This window comes from Rhinolophus sinicus, chromosome 14 (genome assembly GCF_057876585.1).
Source record: "Rhinolophus sinicus isolate RSI-liver-muscle chromosome 14, RSI-T2T, whole genome shotgun sequence".
NCBI lineage: Eukaryota > Metazoa > Chordata > Mammalia > Chiroptera > Rhinolophidae > Rhinolophus > Rhinolophus sinicus.
In genome coordinates this window covers 67,157,131-67,183,681 of record NC_142514.1, presented here as the reverse complement: position 1 = coordinate 67,183,681, position 26,551 = coordinate 67,157,131, and the positions used below count along the sequence as shown (strand labels likewise).

At 38.4% G+C, this 26,551-nt stretch overlaps 2 protein-coding genes across 4 annotated transcripts in view; both read left to right on the top strand.

Moving 5' to 3' along the window:
* Positions 1–26,551, top strand: part of LOC109441602 (guanylate-binding protein 6-like) — a 120,987-nt gene continuing 94,436 nt past the window's right edge. Inside the window, exon 1 of the mRNA XM_088791284.1 lies at positions 1–139. The gene's annotated coding sequence lies outside the window, so the exon portion shown is untranslated. The remainder of the gene's footprint in view (positions 140–26,551) is intronic.
* Positions 7–26,551, top strand: LOC109439604 (guanylate-binding protein 6-like). 3 transcript variants are annotated; one of them, XM_088791286.1, is made up of 11 exons: positions 13–139; positions 4,848–5,043; positions 8,284–8,411; positions 9,771–9,880; positions 10,071–10,267; positions 21,226–21,471; positions 22,217–22,497; positions 23,173–23,385; positions 24,413–24,515; positions 24,859–25,052; positions 26,061–26,551. In XM_088791286.1, exons 2-11 carry the CDS (start codon positions 4,854–4,856, stop codon positions 26,280–26,282), a joined length of 1,884 nt encoding a protein of 627 aa, XP_088647412.1. In that variant the 5' UTR covers positions 13–139; positions 4,848–4,853; the 3' UTR covers positions 26,283–26,551. The 3 variants fall into 3 exon arrangements, with proteins under 3 accessions (XP_088647414.1, XP_088647412.1, XP_088647413.1); XM_088791287.1 differs by having other exon boundaries at positions 4,826–5,043; XM_088791288.1 differs by lacking the exon at positions 4,848–5,043 and having other exon boundaries at positions 7–139.

Sequence of the window (26,551 nt, the reverse complement as noted above, 5' to 3'; positions counted from 1 at the left end):
CTTGGCTATAACCCCCCCGCATGATTTTCAGCTGCTAAAGAGACTAGTCGGTGTCCGGAGGAGCCAGACGCAGGAGGAGCAGAGCAGAGGCAGCAAGGACAGCTGAGAAAGTTGTGCCCTCCCTGCAGCACGGAGACAAGTAAGCTCACTCCTAAACTCGGCCTTCCTTGCACATGCTCCTTAAATAACAACAACAGCAGCAACAACAACAACACGTGCCCAAGCGCACATCCCACTCTGGGGGCTCAGGCTCAGCTCTGGCAGGCGGGAGGCGGCCGGCAGAGGGCGGCGACCCGATGGTGTTTGTCAAGCCGCGTGCTTGGCTCCAGGCAGCTCAGCGACTGGGTTTTGATCCGAAGGGGCTGGGAGTTGACAGCGGCACAAGGTGTCCCTGGGGCGCGGCTCCTCCTCAGGCACCCACCCAGGGCTGCACAAAGATCCCTGCGTGGGAGAAGGAGGAGCACATCCTACACTGTCTGCTTGAAGGGGCTGGAGTCCATTCTCGGAGGGACCAAGCCTGGCCCCTGGCAGAGGCGCTGGGTGGGGTTGCTTCCCCATCTCCCTTCTCGCGGCCCCCGACTTCTCGCGGCCCCTGCTACACATTGGAGAAACAGAGAGAAAACATGGTCCTCAGCATACCGTATGATCTTTCAAATTTCTTTTTGTATTTGCCATACTAATATTCAAAGAATTCCAGCAAGTTCTATTTATATAAAATAATCCATTCTCACTCCCTTTAATCAACTGTTAAAAGTAACTACGAAGTCTAAGCCTGTTTTTTCTCCTGCGCTGCTTCCGACTGTGTGGTCTCTACCAACAACTACAACAAAAGACGGATTACTTTTATTTTCAGGTTCAGATTTTTGCTCTTTTGCTCTTTCTCACTTCTAGACAAGAGCAACAGAAGTGGGCGTTGGCAAGGAGGAGTGAGAAACAACAGGGGAACTTGTTCTTGACCCACTGACCTGAGGAGATGTGGGGCAGAAATGCTCATTCATCAACTTTCTTTGGCATGCAGCTGAGTCTTAGGCTTAAACCTCTCAATTTCTAATTCACAGAGATTTCTGAGGAAGGGACAGAGGTCTCTGAGGAAGGGACAGAGGTCTCTGAGGAAGGGACAGAGGTCTCTGAGGAAGGGAGAGATCTCTGAGGAAGGGACAGAGGTCTCTGAGGAAGGGAGAGGTCTCTGAGGAAGGGACAGAGGTCTCTGAGGAAGGGACAGAGGTCTCTGAGGAAGGGAGAGGTCTCTGAGGAAGGGACAGAGGTCTCTGAGGAAGGGACAGAGGTCTCTGAGGAAGGGACAGAGGTCTCTGAGGAAGGGAGAGGTAAGGGACCATGTAGCCTGATAGTCGGCAGGATTCAGTTGCTGGCTTTAGTTCTGGGAAAACTCAGCTTCTCCAATTGGAGCCGTGGCATCTGTGAGGTGACAGTGTCACAGCATATCACATCACCGGGACAGTAGCACCGGGAGTGGAAAAGACGCATGCATGGAGACATGAGAGATTAGTCTTCTCCTGGCTCTTTAAAGGGGACATGGGTGGTGGTGGAAACAGTTTATTCATCCATGAGCTCAGTGTTCCTCATTACAATGCGCAAGAGGATTGGTTTATCTCTGGTGCTCAACTCTGGATCCACATTGGGTTAGAGTCACCTGTTACACAGCCTTTATTTTTATTTATTTATTTGTTTTTTAATAGTGTTAAAAGCAGACTTTGCTCTAAGAGAGAGCCCTGGCTGCCTTTATTTGTTGGAGGAGAAAAAAATAAATGACAGCCAGAAACAAATGGATTGCCTAAAGATTGCAGCCTGACTTCTACCCCCAGTTAGACCCTCAAAGGTTGGCTGTAAACCACTGCTCAGCCCCAAGCTTCCTTCAGATACCTGAGAAAGCTTATTTCTTGGTACGTTCTGAAAATTGGGAAGGAGCAATTCAGCACTTCCCAGAAAATAAGTTGGTTTTCTTCTACCTGATGAAGTTTTGCAGGCCCACTTGAGGGCAGTTTTGTTCTGGGTCTTTCCACATGGATATTTTAGAACATGGAGAGGTCAGAAGTTAAGAGATTTTCTTCTTATTCTTCACTGACATTTTATTAATATATACTTTTTGCTAGATCAAAATGCACTCCATTTCTTGATTTTGATGCACATTTCTATTTTGAAAAACAAATCAGTCTCCCAGTGACTCAGTTTTCCTTTGCATGGGATGATTCTTCCATTTTATGGCCAAAGGATTTTGATGATTTCTGAAAAAGGAGAAAAATAAAAAACTCTTTCCCTTTTGGAACCTACAACTCCTTCTGTCCCTTGAATATCATAAATGGTTCTATAGATATTGCATTTCATTGGTCTGTCATATGTCCAACTGAATTAACAATTTAAAAGCTCAGGTTTTGATGAATACTTGTCATATTCATCACTAGTTCTGTAGCTGTTCTCAGCAACAAGGACCATGAGACAGAAGAGATGCACGAAATCTGTGGCTTAACAATTCATGGCTTGTGTTCCTGTGGTCATTCTTGTCCCAGGTCATCCCTCATCATCAGTCTCACTGCACACTTAATAGTTGGTTAAGCCTTCATACTTGGGAGAGGACTCGGATGAGGTGATGACTTCGCTTCTCAGTGATGATGACCCCTGCATTGGGTAGAGCCACGCTACTGCATTATATGATGTGGCAGCAACAAAATCCAATCTGAGTTCCTCACAACATTGGGAGCCCTTTGCCTTTGTAGACATTCATTGTAAGGATAGAACCAAAAATACATGAATTTTTCATTGCAGGGCTTAACCTGTGTGTACTGTATCAGGAATGTAACAGGAAAGAAGTAAACTCAGAGACTGCCAAAGTGCAGCCAAAATTTTAAGAGACAAAGGTGGTGAACATCACAGTTAGTGTTGGAACGGGGTTGGGGGCCCCTAGCAAGAGCTGTTGATTCTAGAATTTCTTTTTGTTACTCAGTTTGTGTCTCTTTCCTCACCGTTTCTCTGAAACATAATTACTGGATGGAGTTTCTACCAGGACCAGACTGTGGGCTGTTGAGTGAGTTAGCCTCAGAAGCCATTAGAGCATAGGTGAACTTTGAAAGGAAAGGGCCAAGCATTTATGGTTACCCCAGTCTTACTTTAGTAAAGATCCTCTTCTTTTGTCAGTCTATGGCTGGACAACAGGTCTGTCTTTGGTCATTTGGTCCCTGAGCTATGCATATGAAAGTGCCCAAGGAAAAAGCAAGTATTTCGAGCTTGGAATAGCTAAGATTTTCCTCAGGCCCTTCGCTGTCCATTTGCTTCATAGCAGGAATACCAGAAGAATAAATAAATATCTCGTTAAAGATAAATATATGGCCAATTATAATAGCTGGTATTATTAACAGTCTGTCACTTTCTGTTTTCAACTATACTTAAGAGACCACCTTAAAAAATAGCCTAAAATATAGCATTATTTTAGCTTTGTTTTATAAATTCACATTTTGTTTTCTATATAATTTCAGAGATTAATGCTTTAAAAATGATTAGTTTATGTTTTTGGACAATGTATAAGGATGGAATTTTGTGCCAACAACAACTGAAAGGGGTGAGAACAGAGCTGTAAAAGAGCAGAGTTTTTATGCAATTCAAGTTAAATTGGTATAAATTCAAATTAGAGTGATAATTTCAGGATGTTAAATATAATCCCCATGGTAACCAAAAAGAAAATAGATCTAAAATATATACAAAAGGAAATGATGGGAGAATTAAAACCTCTTAGTATAAAAAACGCCAATTAAACATGAAAGAAGACAGTAATGCAGGAAATGAAGGATAAAAGACTATCAGGCATATAGAAAACAAATAGCAAAATGATAGAAATAATCCCTCTTTATCAGTAATTACTCTAAATGTAAATGGATTAAATTCTACAATTAAATGATAGAGATTGGCAGAATTTATTAAAAAAACAAACAAACAAACAAACAAACAAAAACCCATGATCCACCTATATGCTGTCTACAAGAGATTTACTTTAAATCCAAAAACACAAATAGGCTGTAAGAGAAATGATGGATAAAAATATTTCATGAAAATAGTAACAAAAAGAGAGCATGGGTGGCTACACTAAAATCATATAAACTTTAAAATCAAAAAGTTACAAGAGACACAGAAGGACGAAGGACGTTACATATTATTGAAAGGTTCAACATAGATATAGAGAAAACTATAATAATTATAAGCATTTATGTACCTAATAACAGACCATGAAAACTTACAAAGCAAAAACTGACAGCACTGAAATGGAAATAAACAGTTCTACTATAATAGTTAGAGAGTTCAATATCTCATTCTCTATAATAGAAAAATCAGACAGAAGATAAGTAAAGTGATCGAAAATTGAACAATGAAGTAAGCCAACTAGATCTAACAAAACCCTCTGCTAATAACGGCAGCATACACATTCTTCTCAAGGGCACGTGGGACATTTTCCAGGATAGACCATATGTTAACCACAAATTAAGTCTTAATCAACATAAAAAGATAGATATCATACAAATTGCTTTCTCTGACCACAATGGAGGAAGTTAGAAATCAATAACAGAAGTAAAACTGGAAAATTAACTAACTTATGGAAATTAAACAACACACTCTTAAATGATCAATAGATCCAATAGATCAAGGAAGAAATCACAAGGGAAATTGAAAAATACTTAGAGACAAATGATAATGATAACACAACATACCAAATTTTTTGTGCCATAGATAAGTACGCAGTACTTTTATATAAAAGTGCTGATGTACACATGCTTTGATTAACTTTGAGACAAAGAATGAATTTGTAATCTTATTTCTTCAGAAAGATTCCTTTGGGTTTGCAGGTTGCCATGGCATCTGGACCCATCATGTTGGTTCCCATGTGTTTGGTGGAAAACAAGAATGAGCAGTTTTCAGTGAACCGGAAAGCCTTAAAGATTCTTAGCAAGATTTCTCAACCTGTGGTGGTTGTGGCCATCGTTGGGGTGTATCGTACAGGAAAATCCTACTTGATGAACTGTCTTGCGAGAGAAAAGCTTGGTGAGTGAAGTCCTGGGACAGAAGCTATTTGCTTGACTCCAGCTGAATCTCAGCTTCTTACCACTCCTCCAGGGTCACATGAAGGGAGATTCCAAATTTCCTATTAAACACATCTTCTAATTGTAATTCTCACCAAAAAAATTGCAACTTGACTTTTTCTGTTTCTAATTCTCCTATTGTTTCTACTTCCTGTAAAAGGAAAATCTACCACACCAGTGCTCTCAAAGCCATTTTTTCTAACTGGCCAGACATTGAGCTCTTACAGTTAATGTCTCCCACATCATATTTTGCTTTCTCTACTCTCGTATTCTTATTAATAACCAACAAGCTTGACTATCTTTCATCCTAAATATTCTCCCTGGACTCCATATCTCATTGTAACTATCGCTCCCCGTCCCCTTTTTCTTTTTACTCCTCTTCAAGCTAAAATATTTTGTCTTAAACTTTGTAAGCGGGCATTTTCCCGCCAAATCGCGTCGTAATGCGGGGCTTTTTTGACATTTTCTCGCCAAAATTAGACTTTCCGTAAAATATTCGTATCTTTCGATCTATTTGATATTTTTCTATGAAACTTTCAGTGTTTTAGTTTAAAAAGAGGTCTCTATTTATTTACTTTGCAAAATTTTTGCCGGTTCCAACTAGAGGCGATATGACGAGTTTACTCGTTTCCCGCAAAATGTTTCCTTTTCCCACTTCTCCTCCCACCTCTCATTTCAATGGACTCATCTCTGGTTTTAATACCAACAATCCACCGAATGCTCTTGTTATATGTACTAATCACCTCCATTTTGTATGGTTCAATGGATGTTTCTTTGTGTCCATCTTAGTCCCCTGTTTGGCATCGTATCTCATAGTTGATTTCTCCCTGCTCCTAGAAATTCTTTTCTTTCTTGGCTTCTGAGGCACCACACTCTTCTGGGTTTCTTTCTAGCTCTGTATTTAGTTCTCTTCAGTCTCTCTACCAGCTTCCAACTTTTCATCCGGCCAGCTGAATTTCAGGTCACTCCAGGACTTGGCCCTAGAATATTTTCTCTCCTCTCTTTGTACCCACTCAAAGTGATCTCATCCAATCTCTGGACTTTAAATGTCACTTTTATTCTCATAGCTCTCTAACTGATATTTCTTGCCATAATATCTCTTCTGATATTCAGACTCATTAATCAAATAACCACCTAAGTTTTTTTCTTTTTGAAAGTTGTCCAGTTGAAGTTATCATGTTTATAATAAAAGTCTTGATCAATCCCCAGTCCTAAACCCAAATGAAACCAATCTAAACACAGCAAAATAAAAATACACTTTCTGCTTTCTCAAACATTTTCTTCCCAATTATGTAGCCTAAAAACTTGTATCCCTCACTTAGTTTATCTCCTACATCTAATTCACACATCAGGCCTTTTATTACTCTTATTAAATACATCTCAAATCTGTTTCTTCTCTCCATTTTCATTTTACCATTTGTATTTATGATGCTAAGTCAGGCTCATCTTTTGCCTGAAATAATTTTTTTCCTGAAGTGTCTTCCTTGATTCTATTTTGACCCTCTTTAGTAAATTATCTTCAAAGCAACTTTAATCTAGTTGCTTTTAAGACCCTCCTTAAGTTTGCATTATACTTACATAAAATCCACATTCCTCGGAGGCCCACTATGACCTAGTCTTTCCTATTTCTCCAAACTCATCTTCTATATTTTCTCCATCACTGGTTATGCTATAGTCATACTAACCTCCTACTTGCCCTTGCAAATTGCAAGCCCTTTCTTATCTCCAGATCTTTGCACTTGTGGTTCACTCTGCCTGCAGTGCTTGCTGCTTCTCCACCCCGCTAGCTCATTTTATTCAAGGTTCTACACAAATGGCAGTTCTCAAAGAGGTCTTCCCTGACTGTCCTGACTCATGCCGCTCCTCCACTTAAACTTAACACAATGTGAACGTATTTTATATATTTACATCTTTAGTTATTTATTATTTTTCTTCTTGTATTAAAATTAAAAACAGTGGAGGAAAAAACCTTACGTGGATTCTTTGCTGATGAATTTCCAGCAACAAGGACAGTGTGTAAAACAGAGTAAGCACTCAATAAATGCTTCTTTAATTGAATAAGAGAAAAATAAATCAGGGTGTTTATCTTTTAGCTCACTATTATTTTTATGTGGCTTTAGTTAGCCTTCATGAAAATTCTGATTAGAGCACGGTATCTTGGTGTTGTAGAATATCTTGTAGACTAGCATATCCAAATCCTACAAAGCACATGAGTATGGTTTAATGTAATAAGAATCTGACAGTGGGTATATTTAAAATGTCATAATAAAAACAGAGGACAATTTATTGAGCTTCATGGGCAGCAAGTGAGAACATAGAAGTAACGTCAACCACGTATCAACACTTTTTCTTATTTTGGTTCTATGGAGGACTTTCAGAAGTTCTGTTCTCCCTTAACACAGGAAAAAAAAAATACTAGGAATACAATGTGATAATATTTCTCTTAGAAAATGTTTTAAGTGTTGCTGGGATCCCTTGAATCAGTTGTGGTTCATCGCATCTTCCAGATAAATAAGAAGTGAGATACAGCCACAATCTTTTGAGGGTTTAGAAAAGTATGTCTAGTTTTACCCATTCCTGTCTCCCCATACTCGTCTCCATTAAGACCAGATTTCACCTGGCTGGCTTATAAACTGGTTATAAGTTTTCAGAGTCTTAGCACTCATTGGCTCCAAGACTCCAAAGGGCAGGAATTTCTGTCTCTCTTAGCGACTGTTGTATCTCCTGAGGCTTGATCATATCCTCAATACCTAGAACATAATGGGTACTTAATAAGTAACTATTGAATATATTGTCTTGTTTATTCTTCAGACTATTGAAAAGTCTTGATCTAATTACAATACATTCAGCTAGCTTAACTTCTTTAGGAAGTCATTGTTGAACAGTTAAAAATCAAAGCTTCTTTTGTGCAGCATGCCCTTTCTCTCATCGAATGAGTTGGTAGGCCACATAGGCATGAACAGAGTTATGTTTACATTGGGAAATGGAATGAGCATTATGAATAAACTAAACGTATGTGAAAGACTATGACAGCTAAAGGTATGAGTGTTTAGATGATACACAAAGTTGGACATCCTTAAAATGGAGAAAGCACCATGCTGTACTGGAGGGTATTTATAACCCTCTAAGTCTAATTTTATAGCTCATGGGCTTCTTGGACTATTCGTTGTCTCTTTATGTTGCTTTCTCTCTTTCCCTTCAGGTTTCCCTCTGGGCTCCACGGTGCAGTCTGAAACCAAGGGCATCTGGATGTGGTGTGTGCCTCACCCCTCCAAGCCAAGTCATACCCTGGTTCTTCTGGACACCGAGGGCCTGGGTGATGTGGAAAAGGTAAGGCGAGGAGTCACAGACAGGTTCTGTTCATTCTAGATTTTCTCCTAATCTCTTCATGATCATTTGCAATTTAACTGTTGTGATAGATTCCTGAAATATTGAAATCCAGCTATATCAAATGAGGCATACTTTGGTATCTTTGAAATTCATTTCTAGGTTACATCAGATAATGTGGTTTATTAGATAAGATCTTTTATTTCTGAGCACTGACGTGAATAATTTCATCCATTTTAATAAACCTTTATCGAGAAGCTAAATTAAAGGGTCTCAAACTGAGTTATACGCAGTTTATAGTATGACTAAATGCTGGCTTCTGCAATACCTTAGGCAACACAAAAACAGTTTTTCCTGTCTTCAAGGCTCTTCATCATCCTGCATAGACCTTGCTTTGAGCTTTATTTTCTGTACTTACCTTCTGTTCTGTGTCAGTCAGACCACATAACTCTGCTTATTGCCTTCTAATTCTCATTTTGCTTCGGCAGGTCTTTCTACTTTGTACGCTTCTTTCATTTCTTCAAGTCCACATTTTAGAAATCCTTTCATATCCAGCACTGAATTTGTAGGGATGTTTCATCTTTGTCTCTCTGTCTGTCTGTCTGTCTGTCTGTCTGTCTGTCTCTCTCTCTCTCTCTCTCTCTCTCTCTCTCTCTGTCGCTCGCTCTCATGCGCGCATACACACACACACACACACACACACACACACACACTCTTTCTCTAATGCCAGTATCTTTTGTTCCCCTCTGATTCGATATTTTTATTGGATATATTGACTATTGTTTTCTCTACTAAGATTCACTACTGATATGTAACCTTTTAAACATGTTGTTGTCTTCCTTGCATTTGTTTTTCAAATGTTTTAAATACCATGAGATAGTCATCTTAAGTGTAACAATTATCACATTTATAATTGCTTCCCTATAACTAAAAAAAATATATAACATTTAGTAGTTGTCTATAAATATTGAATTGGCTTTATTTTGAGTATTCAATTGTGACTAGCATAGTATATATTCTGTAGCTCACTTTCTGTTAAATGAACATAGGGTGTCGCTTATGAACAACTAATTGCTCAAAGAGCACGCTACTTTTTCTTATACATATTATTTGACTTACTCCCATTTAGAAAAAAGGACACTTTCAGGAAAGTATTATTACAATTCTTTCATACATGAAGAAACTGATGTCACAAGAAATGTCAATGTAATTGCCAAAGCTGAGGTTTTCTTTAATTTTGCTTTCAATGTTGTTGTTTTTTTGTACCGACATTATACAATCTGAAATAGCAAATGAAAATGATTGAACAAGTAACTGAGTTTCTGAAAAGAAGACTGGTGCTTTCTCTAATATGTTTTCTAGGGCGACCCCAAGAATGACTCGTGGATCTTCGCGCTGGCCGTGCTTCTGAGCAGCATGTTTGTCTACAACAGCATGAGCACCATCAACCACGATGCCTTGGAGAAACTGCAGTATCCTTCCCAGTTTTATTCAGAAATTGATGGGACTGGAGACCAAATCGCATTCTCCTTCCCTGTGGCTGAGTGGCCTTTGGTGGAGCAGTGGGGACTCAGGGCAAAACATAATGTTTATAATAATTTTTTTTATGAGAGACATGTAGGAATGTGGGGAGGAAGTTCCTTTTCCTTAGCTAGGTCCTAGTTATGTGGCAGAGCTCACAGAACTCATCAGGGCAAAGTCTTCCCCTGTGTCGAATAGAGCAGAAGACTCCACAGAGTTTGTGAGTTTCTTTCCAGACTTTATCTGGACTGTACGGGATTTCACCCTGGAGCTGAAGTTAAATGGTCGCCCTATCACAGAAGATGAGTACCTGGAGAATGCCTTGAGGCTGATTCAAGGTATCAGAACATGGCCTGGGAAGTGGATGGTCCAATAAGGAGTGGGAGGTACCAAACACTGTCCATCATCTCTGGGGTTGCATTGTATTTGAGACTAAATTAAGTCCCATAGAAATGGTTACTGAGACTTAGGTTATTCCTTGATAAGTTTTAGTGACTATAGTTAAGATCACCCAATGAGAGTGGGGCTTAATGTAGAGTGAAGTTATTCAAAACTAAATTTCAACTAAGATAATTTGTACCTTAACATCCAAATACAATGGATGCTAAAACTGATGAAAGAACAGACAGTTGTTTTCCTTATTATGTTTCTCCTGTTTTGTGTTGAGAAAAACAATGATAAGTCTATATAATTGTTAGGCATAAAATCATAATGAAGTATGTATTTTCCTCAGTTCTTACTCTTCTCATGGAGCGAAATAAATTTCTAGTGTGTGGATAGTCGGATCTTCTACAAAAAGAGAAATTTACACCCTAAATAGACCTGATAATCTACTATCAGTGCATATGTTTTCATTATTTTTTTAATTGAGATATAATTGACATACATTGTATGAGTTCACATGTACAACATAATGATTATATACAGAGGGTGCCAAAAAATGTATACACATTTTAAGAAAGAAAAAAACATTAAAATTGTAATACTCAATATATACTGATAACAAAAGACGAATACAGTTGACTTCTGCAGTTTCAAAAGGTGTTCAAAGTGGTTACCATCAGCATCCAGATACTTCGGATTACAGCGAACTACTGCTTGAGCAACGTTGAGCGATGTATACGTGTCTACGTGTATACATTTTTTTTGACACCCTTGGTATATACATATATGCATGCATACATATATAGTGAAATGATCATAAGTCTAGTTAACATTTATCATTATACATAGTTACAGAATTTTTTTCCTTATAATGAAAACTTGTAAGATCTACTCTTTTAGCTAACTTTGAAATATGCAATATAGTACTATTAATGATGTCCCAATTCTGTATATTATATCCCCATGACTTATTTATTTTTTAACTGGAAGTTTGTACCTTTTCTTCCCTTTTCCCATTTCGTAGTCTCCTTTCCCCCAAATATGAGTTTAGCTTGCTTTTTTTTTTTTTTTTTTACATTCCACATGTAAGTGAGATCATACAGTATTTGCCTTTTTCTGTCTGCCTTATTACACTTAGCATAATGGCCTCTAGGTCAATCCAGGTTGTCACAAAGGCAAGATTTCATTATTTCTTATGGCTGAATAATATTCCACATTTTCTTTATCCATTCATCCAACAGTAGACACTTGAGTTGTTTCCATGTCTTGGCTATTGTAAATAATGCTGCAATGATTTTTTTTGAGTAACGCCCATACTGTTTGCCATAATGGCTGTACCAATTTACCAACCAACAATGCACAAGGGTTCCCTTTTCTCCACATCCTTACCAATACTTGTTATTTCTTCTGTTTTTGACAATAGCCTTTTTAACAGGTGTGAGGTGATATCTCATTGGGGTATTGCTTTGTATATCCCTAGTGATTATTTACATTGAGCATATTTTTATATACCTGTTAAGCCATCTGTAAGTCTTCTTTGGAAAAAATGTCTATTCAGATTTTCTGCCCATTTTTTAAAATCACATTGTTTTTTCATTATTGAATTGTGTGAGTTCTTTTAATTTTTTTGGATATTAATATCTTATCAGATATATGGTTTGCAAATATTTTCTCCCATTTCATAGGCTGCATTTTTATTTTGCTGGTGGTTTCATTTGCTGTTCAGAAGTGTTTTAGATGGATTTAGGCCCCTCACCTCCAACCCCCCAGTTTATTGTTTCTTTTGTTGCCTTTGCTTTTGGTGTCAAATCCAAAAATCTTTGTCAAGACCCATGTCAAGGAACATACAGTCTATTTTTCTTCTTGGAATTTTATGGTTTCAGGTCTTACACTCAAGTCTTTAATTTTTGTGTATAGTGTAAGATATTGGTCCAGTTTCATTCTTTTTGTGTGAACCAGCAACCTTGTTGTTAAGAGCTTGCACTCTAACCAACTGAGCCATCTGGCTGCCTTCTGAATTCATTTTTTAATTGTTAGTTTTTTGGTGGGTTCTTTAGGGTTTCAAAAAAAAAAAAAAAAAATATATATATGTATATATATATCACTATTTGTAGTGATAAATATAATCTTGCCAGATAGTGATCACACACACACACACACACACATATATATATATATATATATATATATATATATATATATATATATATATATCACTATTTGTAGATGGCATGATATATATATACACATATATACATATATATGTACATATATACATATATACATAAATATGTATATATATGTGTACATATATATCATGCCATCTACAAATAGTGAGTTTTCTTTCTTTCAATTTGTATGCTTTTTATTATTTTTCTTGTCTGATTGCTGTGGCTGATACATCCAATGCTAATTTGAAAAATAGTGGTGAGAGTAGGCATCCTTGTCTTGTTCCCGATCTTAGAAGAAAAGCATTCAGCTTTTCACCACTGAGTATGTTAACTGTGGTCTTTTCATATATAGCCTTTATCATGTTGAGGTAAATTCCTTCTATACCCATTTTGATGAGAGGTGTTTTTGTTGTTGTTGTTGTTTTAATCATAAATGGATGTTGAATTTTTGGCGTTTTCTGTGTCTATGATGTGATCATATAATTTTTATCCTTGGTTTTGCTGATGTGATGAATCAAATTGTTTTATAGATGTTAAAGCAACCTCACCTCCCTGTTATAAATTCTGTCTGATCATGTGTACGTTTTTAATATATTGTTGAATTTGATTTGCTAGTATTTTGTAGAGATTTTTTGCATCTATGTTCATCAGGACTAATGGCCTATAATATTTTAAATTATTATTATTACTATTATTATTACTAAGTATCTTTGGTTTTGATATCAGGGTAATGCTGGCCTCATAGAACAAGTTGGGAGGCATTCCTTTCTGTTCAATGTTTTGGAATAGCTTGAGAAGGATAGGTGCTAATTCTTCTTTGAATGTTTGGTAAAATTTACCTGTGAAGCCATCTAGTCCTGGGCTTTTGTTTATTTGGAGTTTTGTTCTGTTTTTTTATGCTTTAATTTCATTGCTAAGAATCAATCTGTTCAGATTTTCTGTTTCTTCTAGTTTTAGTCTTGGAATATTGTACATTTCTATAAATTTATTCATTTCTTTTACATTGTCCAATTTGTTGGCACATAATTGTTCATAGTATTCTTTAATGATCTTTTATATTTCTGTATTATTGGTGATAATCTCTACTCCTTCATTTCTGATTTTATATATTTGGGCTCTGTCTTTTTTTTTTTCTTGATGAGTCTTGCTAGAGGTTTGTCAATTTTATATATAATTTCAAAGAATCAGCTCTTAGTTTCATTGTTATTTTCTATGTCTTTTTAGTCTCTATTACATTTATTTCTGCTCTGATAGTTGTTATTTCCTTCCTGATGCAAATCTGGGCTTCATTTGTCCTTCTTCTAGTTCCTTAAGGTATAAAGTTATGTTGTTTATTTGAGATTTTTCTTATTTATTGAGGTAGGCCTGTATAGCTATGAACTTTTCTCTTAGAACTGCTTTTGCTGCATCCCATAAATTTTGCAAACTTGTGTTTTCATTTTCATTTGTCTCAAGGTAGTTTTTGATTTCCCTTTTGATTTCCTCTTTGATACATTGGTGGTTTAGTAGCTTGTTTAATCTCCACGTATTTGTGTTTTTTCCAGTATTCTTCCTGTAGTTGACTTCCAGTTTCATTCTATCATGGTCAGAAAACACACTTGATATAACTTAAATCTTCTTAAATTTATTGAGTCTTGTTTTGTGGCTCTCTTGTGACTCTCCTTAACTCCCTCCATTGCCTCTTCCAACACTACTTCTTTACACATACTCTAGGTTTCAGCCAGTCAGAATTATGTGCAGTTGTATAAACCCACAATCTCCTGGTGCTTTTATGTATTTGCATGTTTACATGGGGCTCTTCCTTTCAGATACCATCTCAACCTGGATAGCACATACAAATACTTCAAAATTTACATCACCCTCCTCTTCTGCAAATTATCCTAGACTATATGCCCAATGTGAAATGCAGACTTTATGCTGCTGATCTCCTTTGCCACTTACTAGATGTGTAACTTTAAGCAAGTTGTATAACCTGCTATGCCTCCTAATATAACCTGCTAGGCCTCTTAAAGTGAGTCTCTGGAAGGCAGAATATAGGTAGGTTTTGGTTTTTTATTCATTCTACCACCCATTTCTTTTGCTTGGAACATTTAGTCCATTTACATTTAAAGTGATAATTGATAAGTATGTGCTTATTGTCATTTTGTTAATTGTTTGGGGTTGTTTTGTTGTTCTTTTCTGTTCCCTTCTTCTTCTCTTGATCTCTTTTGTTTTGATTTGCTGGTTTTCTTTAGTGTTTTGTTTGGATTCCTTTCTCTTTATTTTTTTGTTTATGGCTTATAGATTTTTGGTATGTGGTTACCATATATATCGTCTTATATCTAAACCAGTCTATTTTAAGCTTATAGGCATTTACATTCAGATGCATTCTATAAGTACTACATTTTTACTCCCCCTTCCACTATATTTTTGACCTCATGTTTTATATTTTTTTGTTCTGTGTTTCCCCTATTTATTGTAGTTATAGTTAATTTTGTCTTTTAAACTTCACATTAGCTATTTAAGTGGTAGATTGATTCACTGCATTTATTATGTATTTGCCTTTACCAGCGATATTTTTTCCCCTGCATTTCCTTATTTATGGTCATGGCCTTTTTTTCTTGCATAAAGAAGACCCTTTAACATTTCTGGTAAAGCTGGTTTAGTGGTGGTGAACTCTTTTAATATTTGCTAGCCTGGGAATCTTTTTATCTTTCCTTCAATCCAGAAGGATAGTCTTGCCAGATAGAGTATTCTGAATTGTAGGTTCTTTCCTGTCAGCAGCTTAAATATATCTGGCCACCCCTTTCTGGCCCTTAGAGTTGCTGTTAAGAAATCAACTAACATATGGGGGTTTCCTTGTTTGTAACTAGTTTCTTTCTTGCTGCCTACAATATTGTCTATTTATTCTTAACATTTGCCATTTCAACTATAATGTCTTAGTGTGGGTTCTTTTGGTTCATCTTGTATGGAACTCTCTGCTTCCTGGACTTGGATGTCTGCTTCCTTCCCCATGTCAGGAAAGTTTTCAGACATTACATTTTCAAATAAGCTTTCTGTTCCTTTCTCTCCTATCAAGAATCCCTATAGTATGAATATTAGTGCACTTGATGTTGTCCCAGAGGTCCTATAAATTATCCTCATTTAAAAAAATTCTTTATTCTTTTGCTTCTCATTGTTTGATTTCCACAATTCTGTCTTCTGGGTCACTAATTCGTTCTTCTATATTGTCTAATATACTTTTAATTCCCTGTAGTGTATTCTGCATTTCATTTATTGTATTCTTCAGCTCTGAATGGTTCTTTACTATATTTTCTAACTCTTTGTTGAAATTGTCACTGAGTTCCTCTATTCTTCTCCCAAGTTCAGTGAGCATCCTTATGGCTGTTAATTTGAACTTTTTATCAGGCAAATTAATTATCTCTATTTTTTCTTGTTCTTTTATTTGGAACATATTCCTATATCTTTTCATTTTGCTTGACTTTCTGTGTTTGTTTACATGAATTAGACAAAACAGCTCTCTCTCCCAATCTTGAAGGAACAATATCTGTGTAGATTACATGAGCTGGGTGGTTTGAATAGGCCAACTGAAGTGGATCTGTGCCATGCCTAAGGTCCCCTGGGAGTCTGGCTGGCTGGTGCTGAAGCAGATATGGGCTGTGGCAGCCTGGGGTACAGGGCTTCAGGGGTGTCCTGAGATTGCAGTAGATAGTGCCTGAGGCAGCCTGGGATTTGAGGCTCTGGGGGCAATTTGGGAAGTTGGCTGACTTGGGCTGCAGTGGGTATTGGCTAAGTTCACTCAGGGAGTGATTACTTTGGGAAGCTGAGGTGTTCCAGGGTACATGACCCTGGGTGTGCCCTGGGGGGCTGCTGGCCAGGGCTGTAGCCAGTGCTGGCTGAGGTGGTCCTGGGACATGTTTTGTAGACCTTGCTGACTGGTTAGAGCACTTGTACCAAATTCTGCCTCCACTATTCACAAGAGAGTGAATATAAACAATGAATATAAACAATGCTTGATGGCATTGCTGATCCCAGAAAGTTGCCACATATCCTGGAGAGTTCCTACAGTTCCTCAAACATTTGGTAAGCACCTTGTCATCAGTATTATTTTTTTTTAATGTACAGTCTAGCGTCTAGCTGCTCTTTAAATCATGGTTGTTTTCTGTGCCTCAGAGCAGACAGGTCTGCCTATGCAGACCCCTCAGTGATATCCCTCCCTAGCAGGTTACCCTGTCTGGGTAGGGTTCACATGGGTACCACATCTCCATCTTTCCTACCCTTCTCTGTGTGATCCTTCTCTATTTGTTGTTCAGAAGCTGTTCAGTCAGCCCTCAGTTCTTCAAAAGGATTTGCTCTACGAGGTCTCACAATTAAGTTTGTGAACTCATCCTAGAAAAAGTGCTACATACTTCATTGCTAAATATCACTACACTCACCTTTGAAGTACTCCCCCTGGGAAGCTGTGCACTGATACCAGCACCTAGTCCACTCTTCAAAGCAATTTTGGAACTCTTTTTCTGGAATGGCCATCAGAGCTGTCATCGTATTACCTTGATGTCCTGAATATCATCAAAATGTCTTCCTTTCAACATTTCCTTTATCTTTGCGTAAAGAAAGAAGTCATTGGGGGCCAGTCAGGTGAGTAGGGAGGGTGTTCCAATACAGTTCTTTGTTTACTGACTAAAAACTCCCTCACAGACAGTGCCGTGTGAGCTGGTGCATTGTCGTGATGCAAGAGCTCTTTCAGGGCCTTTTTTGCGCACACCTTTCTCATGACAAGATTTTCAGTTAAGATTTTCCTAACTGTTTCTCTATCGATGTTTACTTGGTTTGCTATGCTTCTTACAGTCAGCTGAAGTTTTTGACACACAATTTGATGAATTTTTGCAATGGTTTCCTCAGTTCTGCTCATTACTGGCCACCCTGACCTCTCTTCATCAGTGATGTGTTCTCTCCCCTCAGAAAAACATTGAATCCATTTGCCATTTTCTTCATGGCATTATCTCCATAAACTTAGACTAACATACCCCTGATTTTACATCCATTATTGCCAAGTTTAACAAAAAATTTAATGTTTGTTGCTCTAATTCAAGCTCAGACATTCTTGCAATGGCACACAAAAATATGCAACAATAATGAATAACACTCTTTATTCAAGACACCACCACACGTCAACATGAATACAGCTGTGAAACACTGATATACCAAGGTTATGAAACCTTACTGATCTGTTCGTACAGTGTTGCCAATGTAAGTGCATGGTGGCAAGTTCGTGAACTTCATTGTCAGACCTCGTATATGTAGATATATATGTTGTGTGTCCGTGGGAAGAGGTGTGTTAAGGGTCTTCCTACGCCATCATGTTGGACCATTCTCTATTTTCTTTTTGCTTCTCTGAGTGGGTGAGTTCCTCTGCCCTGTCTTCAAATTCACTCAACCTTTCTTCTGCTTCATCTAGTCTGCTGTTAAATATTTCTGGTATATTTTTCAGTTTAGTTATAATATTTTCAGCTCTGTGAATTCTGTTTGACACGTTCTTATTTTTTCTATTGCTTTGTTGAAGTTCTGAGTGTTCATCCATTTTTCTGTCATTTGGTGAGCATTTGTATCACCATTACTTTGAACTCTTTATTGGGTAAATTACTTATTTCCAGCTCATTCGGTTTCTTTTTTCCTGAAGTTTTATCTTGTTATCACATTTGGAACATATTCCTGTTTTCTTCATCTTGCTTGACGCTCTGTGTTGTTTTCTGTGCTTTAGATGAAACCACCACCTCTCCTGTCCTTGAAGTATTGGTTTCATGTAGAAGATAAACCTTATCATTCAACCCTGCCCTAGCTGTTGGTTGTCTCTCAAACCTTTGTGATTGTCCAAGCAGCTTATTTTTTGTTTTTAATAGTGTCCCAAAGGGGAGATCTCTGTCAACACCTAGATTCAGGGTGATAGGAAGTCAGACCCTCAGACAGCAGTCTTTAAAGATGCACATATATAGTCTCATGAGACTGCAAACATATGCTCTACAGGCCAACAGAGCCAGGTGATCTGTAGATGTACCCTGGACAGCAGTCACAAAAGCTGGGATTCCAGAATAATGGATAAGCTCTTTCCTTGGAGATGCTGGTAAGCTTTAGCGAAGCAGAACAAGACCACAAAGATGGTGTCCCCCAGCCAATGTTCCCTGAGAGCACCTCAATAACCACTAGATGTGTGCCAAACCTGAAGCCTGCCCCTATGGCCAAAGCTCCAAAACAAGCAAGTAGGACTCTTATTTCAGAAAGACTGGGGGTGTGTTTCAATCTGCTGTCCATACAGTGTCTTGGGTGTGGTAGCCTGCCACAAACTGTCTCTCTGATTTCTATAGTCCCATGGTATCCAGGAACACCAAGCCTCGGCCACAGGGTCCAGGCAATTAAGGAGTATCCCCATGGTGGCAGTCACAAATATCAGGGTACCAAATATAAAAACTGAGGCACCTGATGTATAAGAACTCCATTCCATGAGATGCTGGCACTCTGGGGTGTGGCATAGAAAGAACATGAATATAGTGCCTGCCCTCTGAGGTCTCTGGAGAGGATTACAGTCAGCCCTTAAATGTTTGTTTAATTAGAAACCTACCCCTTAAACTGCAACTATGAAGGTAAATTAACAGGCATTTTTCTCAGAAGGACTGAGCTCCTGGTCTGTGCCTGTGCTGTGCCCTGGGGGTCGTGGTTGTTTAAGAACACTTTCTCCATTAGTTACAGTCCAGTGGAACCCAAGTTACAGTCAAGTGTAAGCCCCACTGGCCACCAGACCCAGGAGATGTAGCGGTGTCCCCTGGCATCAGCCACAAAATTCAGGGCACCAGACAAGGTTATAAGCTCCTTTCTGGAAGATACCAGTGAACTGGAATAAGGCAGATGAATTGTGTAAAGATTGTGTCCACTAGCCCTCATTCCTTAAAAGCACCTCTATAGTCCCCTAAAAGTATACCAAACCAGAAGCCTGCCCCGAAGGTCAAAGATCCTGAACAAGCAAATAAGACTCTTTTTTTCAGAAAGACTGGGAGTGTGTTTCAGCCTATCTGTGCAATGTCCCAGGAGTGGTAGTCTGCCAAGAACTGTTTCTGATTATTACAGTCCTGTGGGACACAGTAACATAAGCCCCTCCCCTCCAGCCTCCAAAGTCAGGCAATCATGGGGAGTCTTCTGGATGCATGCCACAAAAAGTGAGTCACCAAACATGAAAACCAGGATATCAGACACGTTTAGAAGTTGCACTCCTGGAAATAATAATGCTCTGGAGCACGGCAGAGGGAGAATGCAAAGATAGTTTACACTAGCTGGAGAGAGACAGAGCAATGCAAAGATGGCATCAACTGGAAAAACAACAAATGAAAAGAAAAGAAAAGAAAGAGGAAAGGAAAATAAATGAAAAAAAAGAAATAAAAAGAGAAAAAATAAAAAGTGATGGCACCCACTGCGTTTAGCAAAGTAGAGGGAGAGCAGGAAGATGGCACCCACCAGCTTCCATCCCCAGAGAGTATCTTAGCAGGCCCTTGTCCTTTAGACCAATGCTGTAAAATCATCAATAATTCTTTGGTCACATACACTCTTTCCCAAGTGTTGTTTCTGTGCTGAGCCCTGGACAGGGAGTCTGCATGCAAGTCCTTTAAAAGCTATTTCTCAGCTCACCACAGCCCCACAGGTCTCTTGGGTGTGAGACCCATTGGTTTTCAAAGCCAGATGTTTTGGGGCTCATTTCTCAAGTGCCAATCTTAAAATTTGGGGTTGCTGATGTGGGGTACAAACCCTTCATTCTTCAAGAGAAGCTCTGGGTTTTGAGTTCCCTCTTAACTGTGGGTTGCTGTGCCAAGGATGAGGTTTATGGCAAGATTGTGTCTCAGCTTTCCTTACCCAATTCAGTGTGGATTCCCTCTCATTTGCCTGACGTGAATGGATCACTCCACAAGTTTTTAGGGATTTTTTGTTGTTTTTTTCCTAAAGGAAATTATTCCTTACATAGCTATAGATTCAGTGTATCTATGGGAGGTGAACTGAGGGCCTTCCTACATCACCATCTTGAACTGCAATAAGTTTTTATTATTTCTGATAATAGCTAAATTCTTCATTTTTCTTCCCTCGTCATATCATCCTTTTAATTCTAACATATTTATTCATTGTTTTAATATTTTATGTTGAAAAATTATGTTAATAAATTGCATTTAGGCTGGTGAGTATTTGACAAAACCAATGTGTTTATGGAGTAGTGGCGAGTTTTTCAAATTATATTTAGGTAACATCTAGTCTTCCGAATTTCTACGAAAAACAGCTAGTCTTATTTGTAACATGTGAATTTAATCAATGAAGTTTTCCTTAACTGAACAAGGTTTCATATATCCTATATTAATCATTACTCCATTATCTTTGTTCATCGTACCTCTTTGTTTTTTTCCTGCAGTTTATTTCCAATAGGGGTTGGAGTAGACCAGAAATTGATATTTGATCATCACTTGTTAAATCATTCATTTGATAAACATCTGATAAAGCAGACACCATATTTGGTTCTGTGGATAAGTTTCTTTTCCTGGGACAGATGTTTCCTAAAATTTCTCTCCAGTAATATGTCATTCATATGAGTTTGATTAGCAATTTATATGAAAATGTTTAAGGGGGTTCTATGAACATAGAAGACTCCAAAGATTGAAAATCCCCAGTCATAAAAATCTTCAGTCTTGTCCCACAACTGTGCTAACCATAACTGTATTTTTCCTCTTCCCCAGGTGTAAATCCCAAACTTAAAAACTCCAACATGCTCAGGGAATGCATCAGGCATTTTTTTCCCAAACGGAAGTGTTTTGTCTTTGACCGGCCAACAAACGATAAGGAGCTCCTAGCCCATGTTGAGGATATTTTGGAAAGCCAACTGGATCCTAAATTCCGGAAACAAACAGATAATTTCTGTTCTTATATCTACACCCATGCGAAGACCAAGACCCTCAGGGAAGGAGTCAAGGTCACTGGGAATCGTGAGTCTTCTTTTCCAAAACCATATTTCTGAATTGTCTAATATGTGTTGGCTACTTAATTATGCGTTCTTCAGTAGTTTTGTTTCACTTGATATAAAAATATGTATTTATATCATGCCCCAAAAAGAAATATTTATGTATGTTAGTACTTTTCTCTTGTCATGGGATTAACAAATTCTTTCCCAAACTCCAAATATTATCATTGACATCTTGTATTCCCACATTTAAGAAGAAAACCCAATAATGATAAAACCACTAAAAACAGAGTATGTTATCACTTTGGGCGAAGCCTTACACAATAAGTGTTTTTCTCAAAAAGACTTGTTGGGAGTTTAAACCAGTCCAAAATACATATTAGTTTTTGAGTCCCGAGAATCCATTGAAAGCTTAAGTATCGGGAATGATTTTTATCTGAATTATGTTGCCTAATCTTTCTACCTTTGTAGTCTATTTTTCTCCTAATTTGTGTAATGTGAAATAATTTTCACAGACACTTCTGATTATGTTAGATGATGGTAGGTATTTAACATTTTTTTAAAAAATGTAATGGCCTGGAGAATAACAGAATAATGAGTTAATTGTGAAAACGAAGGTGATGATAGAAGTAAGTATGTGTGAGTGTGTGAGTGTGTGTGTGTGTGTGTGTGTGTGTGTGTGTGTGTGTGGTTTCAGAATTGTAATCTCAGAATCTTGGATCTCGTTGAGTGTTAAATTGATATTTATCCCTAGTTCCTGCTTTATTCAGGGCTGGGGACTCTGGTGGTGACCTATGTGGATACCATCAACAAAGGATCGGTTCCTTGTTTGGAGAACGCAGTGACAACTCTGGCCCAGCTTGAGAACTCAGTGGCTGTGCAGAAGGCAGCCGACCACTACAGTGAGCAGATGGCCCAGCGAGTGAGGTTCCCCACAGACACGCTCCAGGAGCTGCTGCACCTGCACGCAGCCTGTGAGAGGGAAGCCATTGAAATCTTCATGGAGCACTCCTTCAAGGATGACCAGAGGGAGTTCCAGAAGAAGCTCATGGTACTTTGTCTTAGCATTTGTCTTTCCTAATTCTTACCCTGCCGGAATGATGCCTAAAGTTCTACATATTCATCTCACAGCTCATCTCATATTCAGGGTTAAGCAGTCTGGATTGTCATAAGAGGGAAAACTCTAGAGGACTATATTTCCTTCTTTTTCCTCAGAGCTGAAGGAAGTTTTCAGGATTTGTCTCATCTCTCAAGCAAAAATTATCATTGATTTCACCTTTAGTGGATTATGGCATGATTCCAGAACTCCTCAACGTAATTTCTGAGCTTGCTGCTCTCTAGGTATATGCACTCCTAATCCTAGACACTTGATTTCCTTAGACAGACTCTCTTAACAGGTCACTATTTGTACTATTTCAGTTGTGTCATTATATTATTGAAGATAAGATCATAGTATGCACAATTACTAGGAGCTACAAAGAATATATAATGCAACCTCAACATTTCACAGATGAAGATGTGGCCCAGGGAGGTTAAAAAGATTTAGCAGGGTCTTGCAGAGAGTTTTCAGAGTTGGGAAAATCTCTTGATTCCTGCTACATTGCCTGTACCGCTCCACTAGAATGCTTTTTCTTAATGGGACAGACCTCCCAGCTAATAGATTCTTTGAAATTTTATTTCCTCTGTTCCTTTCTTCTGATGACATCCCCCTACTTTTCCCTTGCAGGAAATCCTAAAGAATAAGAAGGAGAGTAATTTGCTGCAGAATGAAGAGGCATCTGCTAAATACTGCCAGGATAAACTTGAACAACTTTCAACGGACCTAATGGAAAGTATTTCAGCAGGAACTTTCTCTGTTTCTGGAGGGCACAAGCTCTACAGGAAAGAAAAGGACAGGATTGAACGGCACTATTGGCAAATGCCCGGGAAAGGAGTGAAGGTGAGGAAGAAGGGGAAGTGGTTCTCCTACACAGCAGTCAGGAGGGTCTTCTGAAAATCTGAGAGGACAGCACCAATTGTGGGTAATAAGAGAGCATGGGGATAGCATGACAGCTTTAGATTTTAAGGTCCCCTATTTGCTTTCTTCCTAAGTAGAGTAGAAATGTCTAGTCTGAAAAATGAGTATGAATTTCTGAAACCCATGAAAGACAGAAGTTATGCATTTCTCCATCTAACAACATGACACTCAGTGTACCAAGTCTTGAGGATTTATGATGGAAAGTCAGAATCTTTTCACTCAAGGCTGATCAAAGTGAGAGAGTTTCAAATAAACAGACAGTTGCATATGGAGTGGTAACACTTATGAACCTGTGACCCCTAGGCTGCACTGGTGATATAACAAATATAATAATAATAATGATAATAATAATAATAATACAAACATCTTGAACTCTTATTGCCTATAGGCATAGTGTTAAGCTCTTTCTCTTAACATTTTGACTTAATTCCTCCAAAATGTTATGAAACATTTACTTTTATTACGTGCATTTTATAGATGTGATCTAGGCGGCATAGGCAGGTTATATAATTTGCGTAAAGTTACACATCTAGCAAGTGGCAAGGGGGATCAGCAGCATAAAGTCTGCATTTCACATTGGGCTCATAGCCTAGGGTAACTTCCAGAAGAGCAGGGGGATGTAGATTTTGAAGTATTTGTAAATATTGTCCAGGTTGAGATGGTATCTGAAAGGAAGAGCCCCATGTAAACATGCAAACACATAAAAGCACCAGGAGATTGTGCACATAATTCTGACTGGCTGACACCTAGAGCATGTGTAAAGAAGTAGTGCTAGAAGAGGTACTGGAAGGACATATGGAGAGTCCCTGATCACAGTAAGGAGCTTGGACACCTTTTATGGGATCCTGGAGCATTTTAAGCAGAAAGTAAAACTAACACAAATGGACTTATTTGCACAGAACAAATCTCAGTGGAAATCTAAGTTCTTTGTTCCTTCTTGATTACTCAGGCAAAAGAAGTCTTCCAGAAATTTCTTGAGTCACAGGTGACAATAGAGAAATCCATCCTGCAGACAGATAAAGCCCTCACCCAAAGTGAGAAGGCCCTCGCAGGTACGGGGCAGGACCCAACTCTCAGCGGGGTGGGGAGGTTCCTGCACTGCCCTCTGACAGATTGAATGAAGATATTTCCAAAACAACGAGTTTCTCCTTCTCCTGTGGAATGCACACTCTGCCAAATCTGAAAATAACAAGCAGAGTTGTGGTTGTACATCAGCCAGACAGTCAAGGCCTTTTCCATCACATTCTCAAGACTGCTCTTGATGGTGTAGCTACTGGGTGAATTCTGAGATACCCCATCCTCTCTTTCAAATTTGATTTATTCTCTAATGTCAAGGTCGTAGAGCTTAGGCCTGATCTGTTACTCTCTTCTCTTTCTAAAACCTTCCTGGAGCAGAGGAGCAGGCTATGAAGGAGGCAGCTGAGAAGGAACAGGCGTGGCTAAAACAGAAATGCCAGGAGCAGCAACAGCAGATAGAGGCACAACATAGGAGTATCCAGGAAAACATCATCCGACTGAAAGAAAAGCTGGAGAGGGACAGAGAGGATGTTCTGAGAGAGCAAACAAGGATGCTAGAACACAAGATGAAAGTAAGTCTGGTCACAGCCTCAGTAGTTGCTGATGGTGATTGCCCTGATAAATCAGGAAGGAATGGGTGAAAGTTAAAGCAAAATTAAAGAGACCCACTACTGCTATTTACTGCATTTGACTCATCCAAAGTCCTGAGTCCTGTCTTTGCAAAAGGCCTTTGAGTTTTGTTCCACACTCAGACTCTGGAGAGTCCAAGATAACCTGGCCCCTTCAAGCCTGTAGAGAATATAAATAACCTCTCCAAGGTTTGAGTTGCTATGTTAGTGTGACTCTAAGATGTTCTCGTGGAGCCCAAATTAAACAGGATTTCAAAGATTATCAAGCACATATTCCGACCAGGTGTTTTAGACATAAGCAGCAACTGGATGCTTGACCAAGATCATTGTCAATTATCAGGAGCCCCCATAACAGAAAATACTCTGATTTGGATCTATGCTGGCCTAAAACCATCAGATATGTCCAGACCTAGAAATATGGGAACTGACACCTTCAAAACTTGTCGCAGTTATTTCCAGGTATGCGCATACCTTGTTCAGGTCACCACATAGCATTGGGGGAATTCTCTTTTTTCCCCATCTACAAATGTTTACATCAGATTCCTTGATCAGCTTATAAGTTTCCTATTATTTCCACAATATGGGTGATCATGCCATCCCAAGTGGGACTGAAAATTTGTGCAAGTGGACTACTAGCTCCCTCCCAACCCACACTTTTGGTTGGAACATATTATTGCATTTGTCCTCACGCCTGGCTTAGTAACCTAGCATGACCCTAATGGTGCATGAGTATTAGCAAGGTTGAAAACTATCCTTTCTCTCATTGTCCAGGTCTCACCTAGAAGATATTATCTGCTTCAATTATTATGCTTTGATTATCTAAAAAGAGAATACTTTTGTGTGTAACATAAAGACAATTTAATAACGTTCTTCTATATGAAATCTGACTCTTGAGAAAAATGGGGATTTTCAAAACTTTACTTTTCCCTCTCTCCACACCCTTTGTTTTAGATCCAAGAGGATTTGCTTAATGAAGGATTTAAGAAGAAATCTGAAGAGATGGAGGCAGAGATAAATCGTCTGAGAAATTTGGTTGAGACTACTGAAAAGGAGAAAACTCCCTGGATTTCACAAGCCCTGGACCATCTTGCCACTGAAGCATCTGCAATCCTATCTGCACCTGCTAAGCTAGTTGATAAGGGTCTGAGGTGGCTTGGCTCACTGTTTAAATAGGATTAGCTTTTCTTTTAAGGAAATTATAGAACGTGGATGTATGCTGTGTCTTATTTTTGGTGTGCGTGTTTTTTCAATTTCACTCAGAAAAATTGTAAACGTAAAAAGTGCCTACTAGAGTATATGAGTGCCTGACACACATTAGATAGATTAAGTGTTGGTTTTATTAGTTTAAAGAGAAAAACAAGCAACTATTTATAATAGCAGTTGGCAAACTTTAAATCTGTCCTGATGCCTGTTTTTGTAAATAAAGTTTTATTGGAACACCA

What these genes read in the sequence shown, in the direction of transcription:
- LOC109439604 (XM_088791286.1), top strand. Translation starts at nt 4,854, where the DNA reads ATGGCATCTGGACCCATCATGTTGGTTCCCATGTGTTTGGTGGAAAAC. An exon ending in AGTCAAGGTCACTGGGAATC is followed by an intron (nt 21,472 to 22,216) that starts GTGAGTCTTCTT and finishes TGCTTTATTCAG; the next exon opens with GGCTGGGGACTCTGGTGGTG. An exon ending in TGCTAGAACACAAGATGAAA is followed by an intron (nt 25,053 to 26,060) that starts GTAAGTCTGGTC and finishes CCTTTGTTTTAG; the next exon opens with ATCCAAGAGGATTTGCTTAA.